Below are 20,533 nucleotides of genomic sequence, written 5' to 3' on the forward strand. Positions count from 1 at the left end.
TGCAGTTACTTCCTCCACTGAAATCTTGACCCCCTCAAAGTTATCCATGAAAGTTGGAATCAACTTCTTCAAAACTTCTGTTCATGTTGATATTTTGACCTCCACCCATGAATAATGAATGTTCTCACTGCCATCTAGAATAGTGAATCCTTTCAGAAGCTTTTAAATTTACTTTGCCCAGATCCATCAGAAGAATCACTATCTGTGGCAGCTATAGCCTTACAAAATGTATTTTTAAAATAGTAAGACTTGAAAGCTGCAGAATGGATGTTGTGTTGTGGGCATTGAAACAACATTAATCTCCTTGTACATCTAAATCAGAACTCTCGGGTGACTAGGTACATTGTCAGTGAGCAGTAATATTAGGAAAGGAATCTTTTTTTCTGAGCTGTATGTCTCAACAGTGGGTTTAAAATATACAAGAGACTGTGCTGTAAACAGATGTGCTGTCATCCAGGCTTTGTTGTTCCACTAATGAAGCACAGGCAGAGTCGATTTAGCATAATTCTTGAGTGCCCTAGTATTGTAGGGAAGGTAAATGACTATTGGCTTCAACTTCAAGGCACCAGCTGCATTAGTTCCTAACAAGAGACTCAGCCTGTTCTTTGAAGCCAGGCATTGACTTCTCTTCTCTATCTTTGAAAGTCCTAGATTGAAAATCTGTTGTTTAGTGTAGACACCTTCATCAGTGATCTTAACTAGGTCTTTTGGATAACTTGCTGCAGCTTTTCCATCAGCACTTTCCACTTCACCTTGACTTTTATGTTCTGGAAACAGTTTCTTTCCTTAAACTGCATGAACCAACCTTTGCTAGCTTTAAACCTTTCTTCTGCAGCTTTCTCATGTTTCTCAGCCTTGATAGAATTGAAGCACAGTGGCTCACACCTGTAATCCCAGCACTTTGGGAGGCCAAGACAGGTGGATCACTTGAGGCCAGGAGTTGGAGACCAGCCTGGCCAACATGGTGAAACCTTGTCTGTAGTAAAAATACAAAAATTAGCTGGACATGGTGGCACATGCCTGTAGTCCCAGCTATTTGGGAGGCTGAGGCAGGAGAATAGCTTGAACCCAGTAGGTGGAGGTTGCAGTGAGCCGAGATTGCGCCGCTGCACTCCAGCCTGGGCGACAGAGCAAGACCCAATCTCAGAAAAAAAAAAAATGGAAGAGAGTTAGGGCCTTGCTCTGGGTTAGGCTTTGGTTTAAGGGAATGTTGTTGCTGGTTTGTTCTTCTGTCTAGACCACTCCAAGTTTCTCCATATCAGCAACACATTGTTTTGCTTTCTAATCTTTTTTTTGGTGTTTACTACAGTAGCGCTTTTAATTTCCATTGCATTCACATCTTGGCTAACTCTTTGGCACAAGAGGCCTAGTTTCAGCCTATCTTGGCTTTCTGTATTTTATTTATTTAGAGACAGAGTCTCACTCTGTCACCCAGGCTGGAGTGCAGTGGCACAATCCTGGCTCACTGCAACCTCTGCCTCCTGGGTTCAACTGATTCTCCTGCTTCAGCCTCCTGAGCAGCTGGGATTAAGGCACATGCCACCACGCCTGGCTAATTTTTGTATTTTTGTAGAGATGGGGTTTCACCATGTTGGCCAGGCTGGTCTGGAACTCCTGACCTCAAGTAATCTGCCTGTCTCGGCCTCCCAAAGTGCTAGGATTACAGGTGTAAGCCACCATGCCTGGCCCCTATCTTGGCTTTCGACATGTCTTTTAATGCATTTAATACGTTAATAAGTTATGGCTAATAAAGGTTTAAGTAAATGAGTCAACGAACCACAGTAATTTTCCCTCAGTTTGCTGTGGATATTTTCAGACACTGGATCACTCAAAGCCCTCAGGGAGGGTGTGGGAATATGTGTGTGTCTGTGTGTGTATACACACACACTTAAACATAAATTGATTTTCTCCTTGTAAACTGATCCTCAATTCAGATTGCTAAAACTGCCTTGATGACTTTCTATTAAAATGAGGATGAAGGGCCATTTCCTATAGCCCCATCTTCTCACTGTTTAAAAGGGGAATTAAAAAAAATTCAATAAGTAAAGTGGTTTAGCAATGTTATTGATAACTTGTTGTATTGCCAAATATAACTGAGATGCATTTATATAACTTATATAGTTTTATAGATATAGTTTATTTATATAGTTTTATAGTTTACCTTACTTCTTGGATTTTTCCTCTGTGCTAGATGCTCTGATTACAGAACAGTATAGAGAGGTTTCCATTTTGTCTCTGAGTGGGAGGTTGCTATTTATGGTATTTAAAATATTGCAGACAGATTTTAGTTTTAAAACTAAAGAATTATCAGTGATGATATTTCAAATGCATTTGAGAAGAAATGGGGCAATTCTCTGATTTTATACAATTGGAAGAAAAAAATCCAGACCCCCCATATTCTCAGCTCCTAGGCACTAACTCTACAGAGGAAAGGAAAACATTTTCCTATCCCTTCCCTGCTGCTTATCCAGTAAGGGAGTAAGTTCTCTCTATACATTTTATATAGGATGTATTTTTAAGTGTTAATATAGTATTTTGTTATGAAGCATGCTGGCTAGGAATGTGTAGCACTTTTGACTAGGAAGTAACCTTAGTTTTTTTGCCAATGCACATATATTTCATAAATGTTTCGACTGGGAAAAGAAAAGGAGAGGAATATAAGGACTGTATTCATGAGGGTTCTCTAGAGGGACAGAGCTAATAGAACAGGTGTATATCAGTGGTAGTTTATTAGAAAGTATTGACTGACACGATCACAAAGTGAAGTCCCACTTGAAGTCTGCAAGCTGAGGAGCAAGGAAACCAGTCCAAGCTCCCAAAACCTCAAAAGTGGGGAAGCCGACAGTACAGCCTTCAGTCTGTGGTCAAAGGTCCAAGAGCCCCAGGCAAACCACTGGCATAAGTCCAAGAGTCCAAAGCTGAAGAAATTGCAGTCTGATGTTTGAGGGCAGGAATCATCCAGCACAGAAGAAAGATGAAGGCCAGAAGACTCAGCCAGTCTAGTCGTCCATGTTCTTCTGCCTGCTTTTATTCTAGCAGTGCTGGCAGCTGATTAGAAGGTGCCCACCCAGATTGAGGTGGGTCTGCCTCTCCCAGTCCACTGGCTCAAATGTTAACCTCCTTCCGCAACACCCTCACAGATACACCCAGAAACAATACTTTACATCTTTCAATCCAATCAAGTTGACACTCAATATTAACCATCACAAGGGTAGAACACTAGCAACTGTGAAAAGTAAATAAAAGAATGAAGCAGTTGGAAACAAAAAACAGCCAGTGAGAAATGAGTAGAATGCAGACGGTCCAGGGTATGTTATTTGTTGTTGCTTTTTGGGTTTTGTTTTGTTTTGTTTTGAGATGAAGTCTTGCTTTGTCACCCAGGCTGGAGTGCAGTGGCGTGATCTTGGCTCACTGCAACCTCCGCCTCCCAGGTTCAAGCAATTCTCCTGCCTCAGCCTCCAGAGTAGCTGGGACTACATGTGAGTGCCACCACGCCTGGCTGATTTTTTGTAATTTTAGTAGAGATGGCGTTTCACCATATTGGCCAGGCTGGCCTTGAACTCCTGAGCTCAGGTGATCTGTCCACCGTGGCCTCCCAAATTGCTGGGATTATAGGTGTGAGCCACCGCACCAGGCTGGCCCAGGGTATGTTAAAAGCAGGGATGCCAAGTGTAATCATCTGAGTATGCCCCCATACACCCAGGGGCAGAATCACCAAATCAGTCCCTCCAGAGAATTGCAAGCACAGTCATATTATTTGTGGGGTGGGAGTGGAGTGGGGGTGGCTTCCTTCTCCTCTTCAAGGTTGTATAAGTGTCCCTAGGTGGGCACAGTGGCTCACGCCTGTAATCCCAGCACTTTGGGAGGCCGAGGCGGGTGGATCACCTGAGGTCAGGAGTTCAAGACCAGCCTAGCCAACATGATGAAACCCTGTCTCTACTAAAAATACAAAAATTAACCGGCCGTGGTGGCACGTGCCTGTAATCCTAGCTACTTGGGAGGCTGAGGCAGGAGAATTGCTTGAACCTGGGGGGACAGAGGTTGCAGTGAGCTAAGATGCCACTTCACTCCAGCCTAGGCAAAAAAGCGAGACTCCGTCTCAAAAAAAAAAGAAAAAAAAAGTCCCTACACAATCTAGAAATATGGGGGAGGGCTTCTGGTCTGCCATTAATCACTGCTGGGCATAGTCATCCAAGCCTGCTTGGCCCATTCAAAGGCTGGTGGCTGCCTTCTCCATACCAGGCTTGGTACAGGGATCTTGTGCTGTGGCTCTTGGTGGGTTGAGTTGTGTATCTCCCCCAAAAAGATATTTTGTGGCACTAAATCCTGGTACCTCAGAATGTGACTGTATTTACTGGAATAGGGTGGGCCCCTAACACAATCTGACTGGGGTCCTATTGCAGTCACATGCACACCTGCTGTGTGACAGACACTCGGGGAGAACACCGTGACTACAAAGGCGGAGAAGGGAGTTGTGCGCCTGCAAACCAAGGAATGCCAGAGATTGCTGGCATGCCATCAGAAGCTAGGACGGAGCAAAGGATTCCCTTTCAGATTTCAGAGCGAGCAGGGCTCTGCTGGCATTTTTGGAGTTCTAGCCTCCAGAACTATGAGATGTCACATTTCTGTTGTTTTAAGTCACGCAGTTTGTGGTACAGCAGCCCTAGACAACTAATTACAACTTTCAAAGTTGTGGATCTTGGCATTTAGCCCCCAGGAATCCCTACCCTAACCCCTGGAAGGCGATTCTACCAGGGATTCTGCCTGGCATGAGGTACAAATGGGCCATACTCCCTCTTTAAGCTAAAGTCTGGGTCCTCTTCCCCTCCACTTCAGAGGTGGTCCAGCTTAAAGCCCCCTCAAAGGACGTGAGTCACAATAACTGTTTACTACCCTGGTGGAGTAAGAGGAGTAAAAAAAGAAGTGGGACCTTAAAAACACAATACCGGCCTCTCTTTCTTGGATTGGTTGGAGGGACAGAGAAACTATTCTTTCCTGATGAGGCCGCAGTAATTCAAGAAACATCAAGAAATAGCCCACTGGTTTGTTTTTTTTTCTTAATAACTTACCCTGTCATGTTACCCAGTGTGCAATTGTTCCCTGTCCTGTGCTGTCTTAAGCACAATCTCAGTCACCCAGACCTTCAGTGAGAGGCTGGCAGGAGAAACTGGGGGCATCAGGAACACAGCAGTACAGGGAGGTGTGGCCTCCTATCACTGTCCTGTAGACTGTGGCCAGCGTGGTGACATCAGTATCCTACTGAAGGGACACGGACAGAGCTGTAAGCTGCAGAGGGGCAAGGGGGACACGTGCGTCGGCAACTAACCCACACACTGTCCTGCAACAAACCCCCTTCCCAAACTTGCTAGTGAATGGCGACCCTTAGCAGGAAGAAGAAGGTATCCATTTGGGTTACAGTTACATTTTACAATAGACAGGGGACTCTGAGAGACTGTATGCTGAATAGTTAGTGAGAGATTTGGGCTGGAATGGTGGCTGACACATGCGTGATCCCAGCACTTTGGGAGGCTGAGGCGGGTGGATCACTGCAGGTCAAGAGTTTGAGACCAGCCTGCCCAACATGGCGAAACCCCATCTCTACTAAAAATACAAAAATTAGCCGGGCGTGGTGGGCACCTGTAATTCCAGCTACTTGGGAGGCTGAGGCAGGAGAGTGGCTTGAACCTGGGAGGGGAAAGTTGCAGTGAGCCCAGATCACGCCACTGCACTCCAGCCTGGGTGACCAAGCAAGACTGTCTCAAAAAAAAAAAAAAAAAAAAAAAAAAAGAAAGGAAGAAAAAGAAAAGCTGTGAGATACATGTTTAAGGAATAAAGCTGTCCTCAAAGAGCCTGATCTCCACTTTTCCAAGAACTGGAAATAAATTACATAATACAAGAGGACTGAACCAATAATAATAATTTTCCTAAATATAAAAGATGATGAAACTTTTGAATGTATTTGCTAGAATTCAGCCAGGCACGGTGGCTCGCACCTGTAATCCCAGCACTTTGGGAGGTCGAGGCAGGTGGATCACTTGAGGTCAGGAGTTTGAGACCAACCTGGCCAACATGGTGAAACCCAGTCTCTACTAAAAAAATACAAAAATTAGCCAGGCATGGTGGTGGGCGCTACTTGGGAGGCTGAGGCAGGAGAATCGCTTGAACCCAGCAGACGGAGGTTGCAGTGAGCCAAGATGGCGCCACTGCACTCCAGCCTGGGTGACAAAGCGAGACTCCATCCCAATAAAATAAAATAAAATCCATGAAATCATAGCCCTTGGTCTTTAAAAGGAGTACGCTGTAAACTGGAGGACTGAGAACCAAGGAGTTACTATCTTGCTTACAACAGGGTGTTTAATCTCCATGTAATTATGAATCTAAAATAAATACCTTGCAGTACATGAATACAAGCATAATCTTCCTAAACTTAAGACGAAACAAAACCTTAAGAGAACAAGATCTTTTTCTTTTTTTTTTTTGGTTTGCAGTCAGATCAGTTGTTTCTCAGAAAATATACACTTTAAAAAATTCATTGAACTTTCAGTACTCTATCCCTAGGCTAGTGCCTCCTTCATCTGACAATACCCCTACTCCCCGCACCCCCACCTACCACCCTCAGCTAGTCAGACTGCCCAGCCAGGGACCCATCTCTGAAATTTGCTTTAATTCGTCTACATCAGGCCAGGTGTGGTGACTCACACCTGTAATCCCAGCACCCTGGGAGGCTGAGGCAGGTGGATCACTTGAGGTCAGCAGTTCGAGACCAGCCTGGCCAACATGGTGAAACCCCATCTCTACTAAACATACAAAACAAAACAAAACAAAAATAGCTGGTGGTGCATGCCTGTAATCCCAGCTACTCAGGAAGCTGAGGCACGAGAATCACTTGAACCCTGGAAGTGGAGGCTGCAGTAAGCCAAGATCATGCCACTGCACTCCAGCCTGGGCAACAGAGCAAGACTCCATCTCAAAAAATAAAAATTCATCTACATCAAAATTTACACATCCAGTCTGAAATCGTTTGCCTTAAAATATCTCAGAGAGGGAACAATTTGTAAGGGGATAAATTAAACAAAGTGAATAACTGTTGATAAACATTGACAACCATTAAATTTGGGTGATGGATACATGGGGACACACAGTATACTGTTCTACCTTTCTGTATTTTGAAAATTTTCATAATAAAAGCTTAATTAACAATAAAAAATGACATTTCTGATCTCTTTCCACAAGAGATTGCATAAGGCCAAGTGGCAATGAATATGTAAAACACAATTAGCATAGTCTCATAAGATACACAAATTCACTTGCACCTTAATACCTTAAACTGTAACAGGTGTGCATCTAGAGGGCCAACTCAGCATGCCTCTAATGTGAGCAGAATTGTAAAGTTCAGTGGGGAAAACTTGGAGAAAAGAAAGTTTTCTGAGAATGCTTAAATTAAATCATGATACATAGGTCTTAAACTCGTTCTGAGTGTGCCCTAAAAATGTTTCTAGTAGAAAAATAGGATATGTCTTATGCTTCAATTACTGGAATAGCTATGACATTTCACGCCTAAGCATCTTTCCAGTGACCTGACTCTGGAGTGGTGACTTGGTTCCCTTGACCGACTACAGAGGGGGTGGTGTGGAGGTGGGTAGGGGGCTGGATTTGCAGGGAATCAACGGCCCCTCATTTGCCCATCGGTGATCATGCCTGTCAGGCTGCTACACGACAGAAGAGGCAGCTTTGCTTTGGCAGAACATCTGAAAATGTCAGTCTTATTCTTTTCTGAAACTATTTTTGCCTTTTACATTTTAATTATTTTAAATTTTGGAAAGTATCTGAACACGGTGAGAATCTTTATTCTGTTATTTTGGCACTGGCTGTACTCATAGATTGATTCGCATTTCTAGTCAATTCTTTTCAGATTTTCTCAATAAAACCCGAATACAAATAATCTGGAGTGTTCTATTAATTGTGAAAAGTTAGTGATGTTGAGCATTTTTTTCATATACAAATGTTGGCCATTTGTATATCTTCTTTTGAGACTTGTCTATTCATGTCGTTAGCTCACTTTTTGGTGGGATTGTTTTTTTCTTACCGATTTGCTTGAGTTTGTTGTAGATTCTGGATATTAGTCCTTTGTCAGATTTATAGATTAAGAAGATTTTCTCCCACTCTGTGGGCTGTCTGTTTACCATACTGACTGTTCCTTTTGCCATGCAAAAACTCTTTAGTTTAATTAGGTCCCAGCTATTTATCTTTGTTTTTATTGCATTTGCTTTTGGGTTCTCGGTCATGAAATCCTTGCCCAAGCCAACGTCTGGAAGGGTTTTTCCAATGTTATCTTCTAGAGTTTTTATAGTTTTAGGTCTTAGGTTTAAGTCCTTAATCCATCTTGAGTTGATTTTTGTATAAGGTGAGAGATGAGGATCCAGTTTCATTCTCCTATATGTGGCTTGCCAGTTATCCCAGCATCATTTCTTGAATAGGGTGTCCTTTCCTCACTTAATGTTTTTGTTTGTTTTGTCAAAGATCAGTTGACTGTAAGCATTTAGGTTTATTTCTGAGTTCTTTATTCTGTTCCATTGGTTTATGTGCTTATTTTTATTCCAGTACCATGCTGTTTTGGTAACTATGGCCTTTAGAGTTTGAAATCAGGGCCAGGTGCAGTGGCTCATGCCTGTAATCCCAGCACTTTAGGAGGCCAAGGCGGGTGGATCATGAGGTCAGGAGTTCGAGACCAGCCTGGCCAACATGGTGAAACCCCATCTCTCTAAAAATACAAAAAAAATAGCCAGGCATTGTGGCAGGTGCCTGTAATCCCAGGCACTCAGGAAGCTGAGGCAGGAGAATCCCTTGAACCTGGGAGGCAGAGGTTGCACTGAGCTGAGACCACGCTACTGCACTCCAAGCTGGGCAACAGAGAGCAAGACACCATCTCAAAAAAGAAAGAGAGAGAGAGAGAAAGGAAAGAAAGAAAGAGAGACAGAGAGAAGAAAGAAAGAAAGAAAGAAAGAAAGAAAGAAAGAAAGAAAGAAGAAAGAAAGAAAAAAAGAAAGAAAGAAGAAAGAAAGAAAGAAAGAAAGAAGAAAGAAAGAAGAAAGAAAGAAAGAAAGAAGAAAGAAAGAAAGAAAGAAAGAAAGAAAGAAAGAAAGAAAGAAAGAAAGAAAGAAAGAAAGAAATCAGGTAGTGTGATACCTCCAGAAGTGTTATTTTTGCTTAGTCTTGCTTTGGCTGTGTGGGCTCTTTTTTGGTTACACATAAATTTTAGAATTGTTTTTTCTAATTCTATGAAGAATGATGGCAGTATGTTGATTGGGATTGCATTGAATTTGTAGATTGCTTTGGGCAGTATGGTCATTTTCACAATATTGATTCTGCTCATCCATGAGCATGGGATGTGTTTCCATTTGTTTGCGTCATCTATGATTTCTTTCAGCAGTGTTTTGTAGTTTTCCTTGTAGAGGTCTTTCAACTCCTTGATAAGATATATTCCTAAGTATTTTATTTTATTTTTTGCAGCTATTGTGAAAGTTGTTGAGTTCTTGATTTGATTCTCTGCTTGGTCGCTGTTGATGTATAGAAGAGCTATTGATTTGTGTACATTAATCCTGTATCCAGAAATTTTGCAGAATTCTTTTTTTTTTTTTTCTTTTTTTAAATTTTATTATTATTATACTTTAAGTTTTAGGGTACATGTGCACAACATGCAGGTTTGTTACATATGTATACATGTGCCATGTTGGTGTGCTGCACCCATTAACTTGTCATTTAGCATTAGGTATATCTCCTAATGCCATCCCTCCCCCCTTCCCCCACCCCACAACAGTCTCCGGTGTGTGATGTTCCCCTTCCTGTGTCCATGTGTTCTCATTGTTCAATTCCCACCTATGAGTGAGAACATGTGGTATTTGATAAATGTCCAACAACAATAGTCTGGATTAAGAAAATGTGGCACATATACACCATGGAATACTATGCAGCCATAAAAATGATGAGTTCATGTCCTTTGTAGGACATGGATGAAACTGGAAACCATCATTCTCAGCAAACTATTGCAAGGACAAAAATGCAGAATTCTTTTATCAGTTCTAGGAGCTTTCCAGAGGAGTCTTTAGAGTTTTCAAGGTAAAGGATCATGTTGTCAGTAGTGACAGTTTGACTTCGTCTTTGCCAATTTGGATGCCCTTTATTTCTTTCTCTTGTCTGGTTGCTCTGGCTAGGACTTCCAGTACTATGTTGAAGGAGCATGGTGAAAGTGGGCATCCTTGTCTTCTTCCAGATCTTAGAGAGAATGCTTTCAACTTTTCCCATTCAGTATTATGTTGGCTGTGGGTTTGTCATAGATGGCTTTTATTACATTAACGTATGTCCCTTGTATTCCGATTTTGCTGAAGTTTTAATCATAAAGCGATGCTGGATTTTGTCGAATGGTTTTTCTGCATCTATTGAGATGATCATGCGATTTTTGTTTTTGATTCTGTTTATGTGGTGTATCACATTTATTGACATGTGTATGTTAAACCATTCCTGCATCCCTGGTATGCAACTCATTTGATCATGGTGGATTATCTTTTTGATATGTTGTTAGATTCGGTTAGCTAGTATTTTGTTAAGGGTTTTAGCATCTATGTTCATCAGCAATATTGGTCTGTAGTTTTCTTTTTTGGTTATGTCCTTCCCTGGTTTTGGTATTAGATGATGCTGGCTTCATAGAACAAATTAGGGAGGGTTCCTTCTTTCTCTTTCTTGTGGAATAGTGTCAAAAGGATTGGTATCAATTCTTGTTTGAATGTCTGGTAGAGTTCTGCTGTGAATCTGTCTGGTCCTGGACTTTCTTTTTTTGGTAACTTTTTAATTACTATTTCAATCTTGCCACTTGTTATTGGTCTGTTCAGGGTATCTAATTCTTCCTGATTTAAGCTAGGAGGGTTGTATTTTTCCAGGAATTTATCCATCTTTTCTAGGTTTTCTATTTATGTGTATAAAGATACTCATAGTAGCCTTGAACGATCTTTTGTATTTCAGTGTTGTCAGTTGTAATATCTCATGTTTCATTTCTTAGTGAGGTTATTTGGATTTTCTTTCTTCTTTTCTTGGTTAATCTCGCTAATGGTTGGCACTCCCCACTGGCCGCAGCCTGACACGTCGCGCGGCCCCCCAGTCTCCCACGGCCGCTCCCCCAGGCATGGCACAGGGCCTCGCCTCACTATGGCAGCAGCGCGGCACAGCACGCTTGACTTCATGCTCAGCGCCAAAACTGATGGTGAGACCATTCTAAAAGGCCTGCAGTCCATTTCCCAGGAGCAGGGGATGGCGGAGTCGGTGCACACCTGGCAGGACCATGGCTATTTAGCAACCTACACAAAGAAGAACGGCAGCTTTGCCAATTTGAGAATTTACCCACGTGGATTGGTGTTGCTGGACCTTCAGAGTTATGATGGTGATGCACAAGACAAAGAAGAGATCGACAGTATTTTGAACAAAGTAGAAGAAAGAATGAAAGAATTGAGTCAGGACAGTACTGGGCGGGTGAAACGATTACCACCCATAGTGCAAGGAGGAGCCATTGACAGATATTGGCCCACCACTGATGGGCGCCTGGTTGAATATGACATAGATGAAGTGGTATATGACGAAGATTCACCTTATCAAAATATAAAAATTCTACACTTGAAGCAGTTTGGAAATATTCTCATCCTTAGTGGGGATGTTAATTTGGCAGACAGTGATTTGGCATATACCCGGGCCATCATGGGCAGTGGCAAAGAAGATTACATTGGCAAAGATGTACTCATTCTGGGAGGTGAAAATGGAGGCATATTGTGTGAAATAGTCAAACTAAAACCAAAGATGGTCACTATGGTAGAGACTGACCAAATGGTGATTGATGGGTGTAAGAAATACATGCGAAAAACGTGTGGCGATGTCTTAGACAATCTTAAAGGAGACTGCTCTCAGGTTCTAATAGAAGACTGTATTCTGGAACTGAAGAGGTATGCCAAAGAAGGGAGAGAATTTGATTATGTGATTAACGATTTGACAGCTGTTCCAATCTCCACGTCTCCAGAAGAAGATTCCACATGGGAGTTTCTCAGACTGATTCTTGACCTCTCAATGAAAGTGTTGAAACAGGATGGGAAATATTTTACACAGGGAACTGTGTCAATCTGACAGAAGTGCTGCCGCTCTATGAAGAACAGCTGGGGTGCCTGTACTGTCTTGTGGGATTTTCAAAGGAGATCCTCTGTGTCCCTTCATACTTGGAATTGTGGGTATTTTACACTGTTTGGAAGAAAGCTAAACCCTGAAGATCAGTAGCCCCTAATCACATGTGCTGCAAATAGCCTTCCTGACCTCCATATGCTGTACATGACATCAAAATGAGTCAGGCAATTGATTGTGAATTCCTTAAAATTTTCCTTTTTTTAATAATTATTTTTAATTTAAAAAAGCAAATGGAAAATGTATATTTTGATGAGCTTAGGATGTTATTTTTTTTGAAAGTCAGATGAAGGATGGTTAGGCAGCACAGCAAAGACTGCTAAATTCACTGACCCCCCCATTAGAATGTGATTTTTGTTCTTTTTTATTTCTCTGTGGGCTTTTGTTTTTGTTTTTGTTTTGGTAGATCTTCAATTTGGATATTTGGAGGAGTGAACATCATTGTTTTGCTGGAGGGAAGATCTTGATGGTGTTTCTTTCCTCAAAAATTGACTTAGATATTAAAATTTGGTGCTTATAAGAGAGAGTTTGAAAAAATAGGATTGCTTCAATTAAAATGACAAAAGAGACAAAAAAAACCTTGCTAATGGTCTATCAATCTTATTTATCTTTTCAAAGAACCTGCTTTTTGTTTCATTTATCTTTTGTGTTTTTTTTTTGTTTCCATTTCATTTAGTTCTGTTCTGATCTTGGTTATTTCCTTTCTTCTGCTGGGGTTGGGTTTGCTTTGTTCTTCTTTCTCCAGTTCCTTGAAGTGTGACCTTAGAATGTCAGTGTGTGCTCTTTCAGTCTTTTTGATATAGGTGTTTAGGGTATGAACTTTCCTCTTAGGATTGCCTTTGCTGTGTCCAAGAGGTTTTGGTATGTTGTGTCATTATTGTCATTCAGTTTGAAGAATTTTTTAATTTCCATTTGATTTCGTTTTTGACCCAATGCTCATTCAGGAGCAAGTTATTTAATTTCCATGTATTTGCATGGTTTTGAAGGTTCCTTTTGGAGTTGATTTCCAGTTTTATTCCACTGTGGTCTGAGAGAGTGCTTGATATAATTTCAATTTTCTTAAATTTATTTAGGCTTGTTTTATATTTTTTTATATTTTAAATAAATATATTTAAATTTTTTAAATAATTTAAATAAATTTTAAATAAATATATTTAAATTTATTTAGGCTTGTTAATTTATTGTCACATGGTCTATCTTGGAGAAAGTTCCATGTGCTGTTGAATAGAATGTGTATTCTGCAGTTGTTGGATGGAATGTTCTGTATATATCTGTTAAGTCCATTTGTTCCAAGGTATAGTTTAAATCCATTGTATCTTTGTTGACTTTCTGTCCTGATGGTCTGTTTAGTGCTGTCATTGGAGCATTGAACTCCCTCACTATTATTGTGTTGCTGTCTATCTCATTTCTTAGGTCTATTAGTAATTTTTTTATGAATTTGGAAGCTCCAGTGTTAGGTGCTTGTATGTTTAGGATTGTGATATATTCCTGCTGGACAAGGTCTTTTACCATTATATAATGTCCTTCTTTGTCTCTTTCAACGGCTGTTGCTTTAAAGTTTGTTTTGTCTGGTATAAGAATAGCTACCCCTGCTTGCTTTTGGTGTCCATTTGCATGCAATGCCTTTTTCCACCCCTTTACTTTAAGTTTATGTGAGTCCTTATGTGTTAGGTGAGTCTCTTGAAGGCAGCAGATGGTTGGTGAGTTCTTATCTATTCCACAGTTCTGAATCTTTTAAGTAGAGTATTTAGGCCATTTACATTCAATGTTAGAATTGAAATGTGAGGTACCATTGCATTCATCGTGCTATTTGTTTCCTGTGTACTTTGTTTTTTTGTGTGTGTGTTTGCTTTTTAACTTGTATTTTTGTTTTATAGGTCCTATGTGATTTATGCTTTACACAGGTTCCATTTTGATATGTTTCCAAGATTTGTTTCAAAATTTAGAGTTCCTTTTAGCAGTTCTTGGAGTGGTGCTTTGGTAATGGTGAATTCCCTCAGCATTTGTTTGTCTGAAAAAGACTGTATCTTTCCTTTATAGATGATGCTTAGTTTTGCTGGATACAAAATTCTTTGCTGATAATTGTTTTGCTTGAGGAGGCTGAAGATAGGGCCCCAATCCCTTCTAGCTTGTAGGATTTCTGCTGAGAAATCTGCTGTTAATCTGATAGGTTTTCCTTTATAGGTTACCTGGTGCTTCTGTCTCACAGCTCTTAAGATTCTTTCCTTCATCTTAACTTTGGATAACCTGATGACAATGTGCCTAGGCAATGATGATCTTTTTGTGATGAATTTCCCAGGTGTTCTTTGTGCTTCTTGTATTTGGATGTCTAAGTCTCTAGCAAGGCCAGGGAAATTTTCCTTGGTTATTCCCCCAAATATGTTTTCCAAGCTTTTGGAATTCTCTCCTTCCTCAGGAACACCAATTATTCTTAGGTTTGGTTGTTTAACATAATCCCAGAATTCCTGGAGAATTTGTTCATATTTTCTTATTCTTTTTTCTTTGTCTTTGATGGATTGGGTTAATTTGAATACCTTGTCTTTGAGCTGTGAATTTTTCTTCTATTTCTTTAATTCTATTGCTGAAACTTTCCAGAGCATTTTGCATTTCTAAAATTGTGCCCAAAGTTTCCTGAAATTTTTATTGCTTTTTCTTTTTTTTTTTTTTTTTGAGACAGAGTCTTGCTCTGTCTCCCAGGCTGGAGTGCAGTGGCGCAATCTCGGCTCACTGCAAGCTCCGCCTCCCGGGTTCATGCCATTCTCCTGCCTCAGCCTCCCGAGTAGCTGGGACTACAGGCGCCCGCCAACACGTCCGGCTAATTTTTTGTATTTTTAGTAGAGATGGGGTTTCACTGTGTTAGCCAGGATGGTCTTGATCTCCTGACCTCGTGATCCGCCCGCCTCGGCCTCCCAAAGTGCTGGGATTACAGGCTTGAGCCACCGCGCCCGGCCTTGCTTTTTCTTTAAGCTATCTATTTCCTTGAATATTTCTCCCTTCACTTCTTGTATCGTTTTTTGGATTACCTTGCATTGGGCTTCACCTTTCTCTGGTGCCTCCTTGATTAGCTTAATAACTAACCTCCTGAATTCTTTTTCAGGTAAATCAGCTATTTCTCTTTGTTTGAATCCATTGCTGGTGAACTAATGTGATTTTCTGGGGGTGTTAAAGAGCCTTGTTTTGTCATATTACCAGACTTGGTTTTCTGGTTCCTTCTCACTCATTTGGGTAGGCTCTGTCAGAGGGAAGGTCTAGGGCTGAAGGCTGTTTGGATTCTCTTCTCCCATGGGGTGTTCCCTTGATGCAGTACTCTCCCCCTTTTCCAAGGGATGTGGCTTCCTGTGAGCTGAACTGCAGTGATTGTTGTCTCTCTTCTCGGTCTAGCCATCCAGCAAGTCTACCCAGCTCCGGGCTGGTAATGGGGGTTGCCTGCACACAGTCCTGTGATGTGAACCATCTATGGGTCTCTCAGCCATGGATACCAGTGCCTGTTCTGGTGGAGGTGGCAGGGGGGTTCAATGGGCTCCATGAGGGTTAGCTTTGGTTTTTTGTTTTCGTTTTTTTTTGAGACCCAGGGTGGAGTGCAGTGATGCAATCCCAGCTCACTGCAACCTCTGCCTCTCGCGTTCAAGTGATTGTCCCTGCCTCAGCCTCCTAAGTAGCTGGGATTATAGATGCCCACCAACACATCTGGCTAATTTTTGTAGATTTAGTAGAGAGGGGGTTTTGCCATGTTGGCCAGGCTGGTCTCGAACTCTTGACCTCAGGTGATCCACCCATCTTGGCCTCCCAAAGTGCTGAGATTACAGGCATGAGCCACCACGCCCAGCCACTTTGGTGGTTTAATGCTCTATTGTTGTGCTGTTTGATCTCCTGCCAGGAGGTGGCACTTTCCAGAAAGCATCAGCTATGGTAGTATGGAGAGGTACTGGTGGTGGGCAAGGCCCTGGAACTCCCAAGAGTATATGCCCTTTGTCTTCAGCTACCAGGGTGGGTAAGGAAGGACCGTCAGGTGGGGGCAGGGGTAGGTGTGTCTGAGCTCAGACTCTCCTTGGGTGGGTCTTGCTGCTGTTAGGGATGGGGGTAAGATTCCCGGGTCACTGAAGTTGTGTACCTAGGAGGATTATCGCTGCCTGTGCCGAGTCATGCAGGTTGTCAGGGACATGGGGGAAAGCCAGCAGTTATAGGCCTCACCCAGCAGTTGTAGGCCTCACCCAGCTCCCACGAAAATCGAAGATTCGGTCTCACTCCCACCGTGCCCCACCCAACAGCCCTGAATCTGTTACCAGGTGGTGGCCGAGATGGGCATGAAAACTTGCCCCAGGCTACCCACCTCCCAGCTGTGAAAGAAAAGAGCTTGGTTCTTCCCCACCTGTGGAGTCTGCACACCAGATTTGCACCTTGCCCCAAGTTCTGGCCAAGAGGCTTCTCACCCCGCTCAAATTGTTACAAAGTTCAGCTAGAGCTTTCCTTCTCCCAGTGGAGTTTTACCCCTTGCTCCTCTGGCCACTCTTCCGATGGATCCCTGTGGTGCCAGGTGGGAATGGGCTGCCTGGGAACCCAGCAAGCTCCCAGGGCCTTTCTGCTGCTTCCTCTACCCCTGTATTTCACTTGGCTCTCTAAATTGACTCAGCTCCAGGCAAGGTCAGAAACTTCTCCCACAAACAGATCTTCAGCTTCTCCAGTGGGGGTGTGTGTTCTAGAGACAAGGGTCTCCCTTTCCCACCTCCACTGTTAGGGCACTCACAGAATATATTTGGGGTGTCTCCTGGGTCCTGCAGGAGCAGTCCACTTCCTTCAGAGGTCTGTGGGTCCTTTCAGGATTGCTGGTTTGTTCTTGCAGTTGATCTGGAGCTTAAATTCACAGTGCGGGCCTCCGCACACTGCTGTGTCCAGAGCTGCAATCTAGTCTTGCCTCCCATGTACCATGATGATCCCTCTCTCCTGCTACACTTTTAAACAACCAGGTCCCATGAGAACTCACTCACTATCACAAGAACAGCAAGGGGGAAGTCTACCCCTATGATCCAATTACCTCCTACCAAGCCTCTCTTCCAACATTGGGGATTACAATTCAACATTAGATTTGGGCAGGGACACAAATCCAAACCATATCAATTAGTTTGACCTCTCCCAGCCTCATCTTCCTCAAACACCTCCCACCTTTGTCAATCATCACTTGCCCTCTGCACTTCGAGGTGGAACTTTTTACTAGCTTTCTTGTATTGATATTAGAAATCTTAGGAGAGTCCAAATCTTTTAGTATTTTGAAAAATGGTGCATTTTATCTAATAACTAAAAAAATTTAGCATAAAACATTTTATAGCAATTTAAAGTTTTAAAGATTTTTCTCATATTTTCTAAATTAAAACAAATAGCAGGCCAGGCGTGGTGGCTCACTCCTGTAATCCCAGCACTTTGGGAGGCTGAGGCGGGTGGATCATGTGAGGTCGGGAGTTCAAGGCCAGCCTGGCCAACATGGTGAAACCCCATCTCTACTAAAAAATACAAAAATTAGCCGGGCATGGTGGCGGGCGCCTGTAATCCCAGCTTCTCAGAAGGCTGAGGCAGGAGAATCACTTGAACCCAGGAGGTGGAGGTTACAGTGAGCCGAGATCATGCCATTGGACTCCAGCCTGGGTGACAGAGCAAGATCCTGTCTCAAAAAAAAAAAAGAAAAAAAGAAAAAAAAAAGCATTATAGATGTTTTTTGAATGACTTTGAATAGGATTAATTATTCTGTATCACTTAAAAGGCCTAATTGGCCTAGTTCTAGTATCCTGAGCCCAATTCCAGAATGTTGAGCTACATAAACTAGAGAAGGGGCTGTTTGAGAAGGAAACACAACCACCTTCTGGGTGGTGAGCAAGGATCAGGCTGTATACAGCTGAGGGAAGTTCAGTCTAGCAGGCCTAACACAGTACATAGATATATATTACATATTATATTATATACATAAATTATATACATATAAGTTACTGCAGTAAGTAGTAGGTGTTAACTCTCACATATGTGGCTCATAGCTCATAGGGAAAGGGGATCTACTGTAAAGTAACAAGAGCAGTATATTGTATGTAGGCAGACATGGCAAGAAGGAATCCAAGAGCAGTAACTACTTAAACTATTGTTGATCAACAGGAAGCTGGCATATGGAAGAATGTCTGTAGGTAGTAGGGCTTCATTTCTCTTGAGAGAGATAGTGGCAAGAGTTCAGCAGAGCAAATCTTAGAGGGATTTTGTGTATAAATAATCAAAATAAGGATCCAGTTACCCAAATTACAAGAAAGGGGAGGACAAGGTCTTAAAGCCTGCCCAGTCATTGCTCTGGAGGTCAATGTCCTAGTAATAGCAATTTGAATACTGTAACACTTTTCTATTGTTGTCTAAGAAATCACCACAAATGTAGTGGCTTAGCACAGCACACATTTATTAGTTCACAGTTTCTTTTCCACAGGTCAGAAGACTGGGAATCAGTTAGTAGGGTCTTCTGCTCAGGGTCTCACTAGGCTGAAATCAAAGTGTTGGGCAGGGCTGGGACCTCACCTGAGGTTTGGAGTCCTCTGTGTTGAACCTCATTTAGATGGCTGGCAGAATTCACAGTCTTAAGGGGGTAGGAATGAGGTCCTTGCTTTCCTGCTGGCTGTTAGCTACAGATCATTTTCAGCTCCTACAGGCCACCCTCAGGTCTCAGCCAATGGTGCTTTCACAAGATGGCAGTTTACCTCTTCAAAGCCAGCAGGAGAATCTGCCTCCAATAGGCTACAGCAGAGTCTTATAAAAGGTAACACGATCCCTGGAGTGACTATCCCGTCACCTTTGCCAGGTAATGTAGCCTAATCAAGGAAATGACTGTCCCCACAAGACTAGTAACTACAGAGTGGAGTGCTGCTGCAGACAAATTCAAGATCTCCACAACTGTATCAGCCAGCGAGAAAAACCAGCAGTGGGAATGTAGTCTTCCCTCACATTCCCTTTCAAATCACAATAAATGCATCTAACTGGCAGAACTTAATTTGCATGCATAACTCACTAGAAATGTAATTTGTGGCATTCTAACCCCTTCAGAATGAAAATGCTCCCCAAAACGTTAGAATGGAGAACAAAGCCAGATGTGTAGAAGGGAAGTGTTCTGCATGCCAGCCATGACATCTACATGAGGGATAAGGGGTTGCTGCAGTGACAGGTTGACCAGGCATGGTCATTGTATTAGGGTGCTCCAGAGAAACAGAACCAGTAAGATACATAGAATCTATAAGAGATGCTTTGTTATAGGAATTGGCTCACAAGATTATAGAAGCCAACAAGTACCACATATGCCATTTGTAAGCTGGAGAACCGGAGAAACTGGTGATGTAATTCTTTCTGAGTTTGAAGGCCTGAAAAGCTGGGAGGCCACTGGTGCAAGTCCCAGAGTCCAGAGGCCTGAGAACCTAGAGCTCTGATGTCTGAGGGCAGGAGAAGATGGATGTCCCAGCTCCAGAAGAGGCAGCAAATTCATTCTTTCTCTCCCTTTTTGTTCTTTCCAGGCCCTCGACAGTTGGATGATACATGCCCACAATGGTGAGGGTGATCTTAACTCAGCCTATTGATTCGAATGCTAATTGCTTCAGGAAACACCCTCACAGACACAGCCAGAAGTAATGTTTTACCCACTATCTGGGCAATCCTTAACTCAGTCAAGTTGATACCTAAAATTAACCATCACAGCCAGGATTAATTAGCTGGAACAGCATTAAATGTATGACATGAGTCATACTTTTTTTCTTTTTTAAAGTAGAGAAAGGCACTTTATGTATCTAATTTATACCTATCCCTATTCCAGAAAGGACTGAAAGAAGAGAGAAGAGCTATGTGTTGGTAGAGAAAGAAAGGGGGCATTCTAGTCAGCATTAATCTATATAAAACTGGGCAATAAAAATACTTGGATTGTTTTGCCTAGGCGAAACATTTAGTACGTAGGTATGGAGGATGATAGAAGGCTGTGACTCATCTCATCAAGGGCTCAGGTTTGATATGAGACAATCTACTCAGAAATCCTGACATTTCCGAGCAGCAGAATTAAAATGAGGGATAACTATCAAAACAAAATCTCATGTAAGCACTTTTAAAAATAAGGAATCTAGCTGAGTCACTGACTTCAGGATGAGACAAAATATGAAAGTCTTCTGGCAAAGAATCCAAATTTTATATCCCATTAAAGTTTCAGATGCCAGTTAGCATACAGTGACTTCTTGTGCTAAGGAAAATACAATGTTTTAAGATAATGGTTACAGGCCACAGTCTATAACATCTCAGTTTATAAATTCAAATTTTTCCAAAGGAG

At 42.1% G+C, this 20,533-nt stretch overlaps 1 protein-coding gene across 1 annotated transcript; it reads left to right on the plus strand.

Annotated features, from left to right (window-relative positions):
• Window positions 1-11,122: 11,122 nt before the first annotated feature.
• On the plus strand, window positions 11,123-13,064 carry LOC129462788 (spermine synthase-like). Its single transcript, XM_063618667.1, is given in 2 exon segments — window positions 11,123-12,139; window positions 12,142-13,064. Coding segments are annotated over 2 exon segments (1,098 nt in total). The 5' UTR covers window positions 11,123-11,199; the 3' UTR covers window positions 12,300-13,064.
• The last annotated feature ends 7,469 nt before the right edge of the window (window positions 13,065-20,533 follow it).

This window comes from Symphalangus syndactylus, chromosome 2 (genome assembly GCF_028878055.3).
Source record: "Symphalangus syndactylus isolate Jambi chromosome 2, NHGRI_mSymSyn1-v2.1_pri, whole genome shotgun sequence".
NCBI classification, from domain to species: domain Eukaryota; kingdom Metazoa; phylum Chordata; class Mammalia; order Primates; family Hylobatidae; genus Symphalangus; species Symphalangus syndactylus.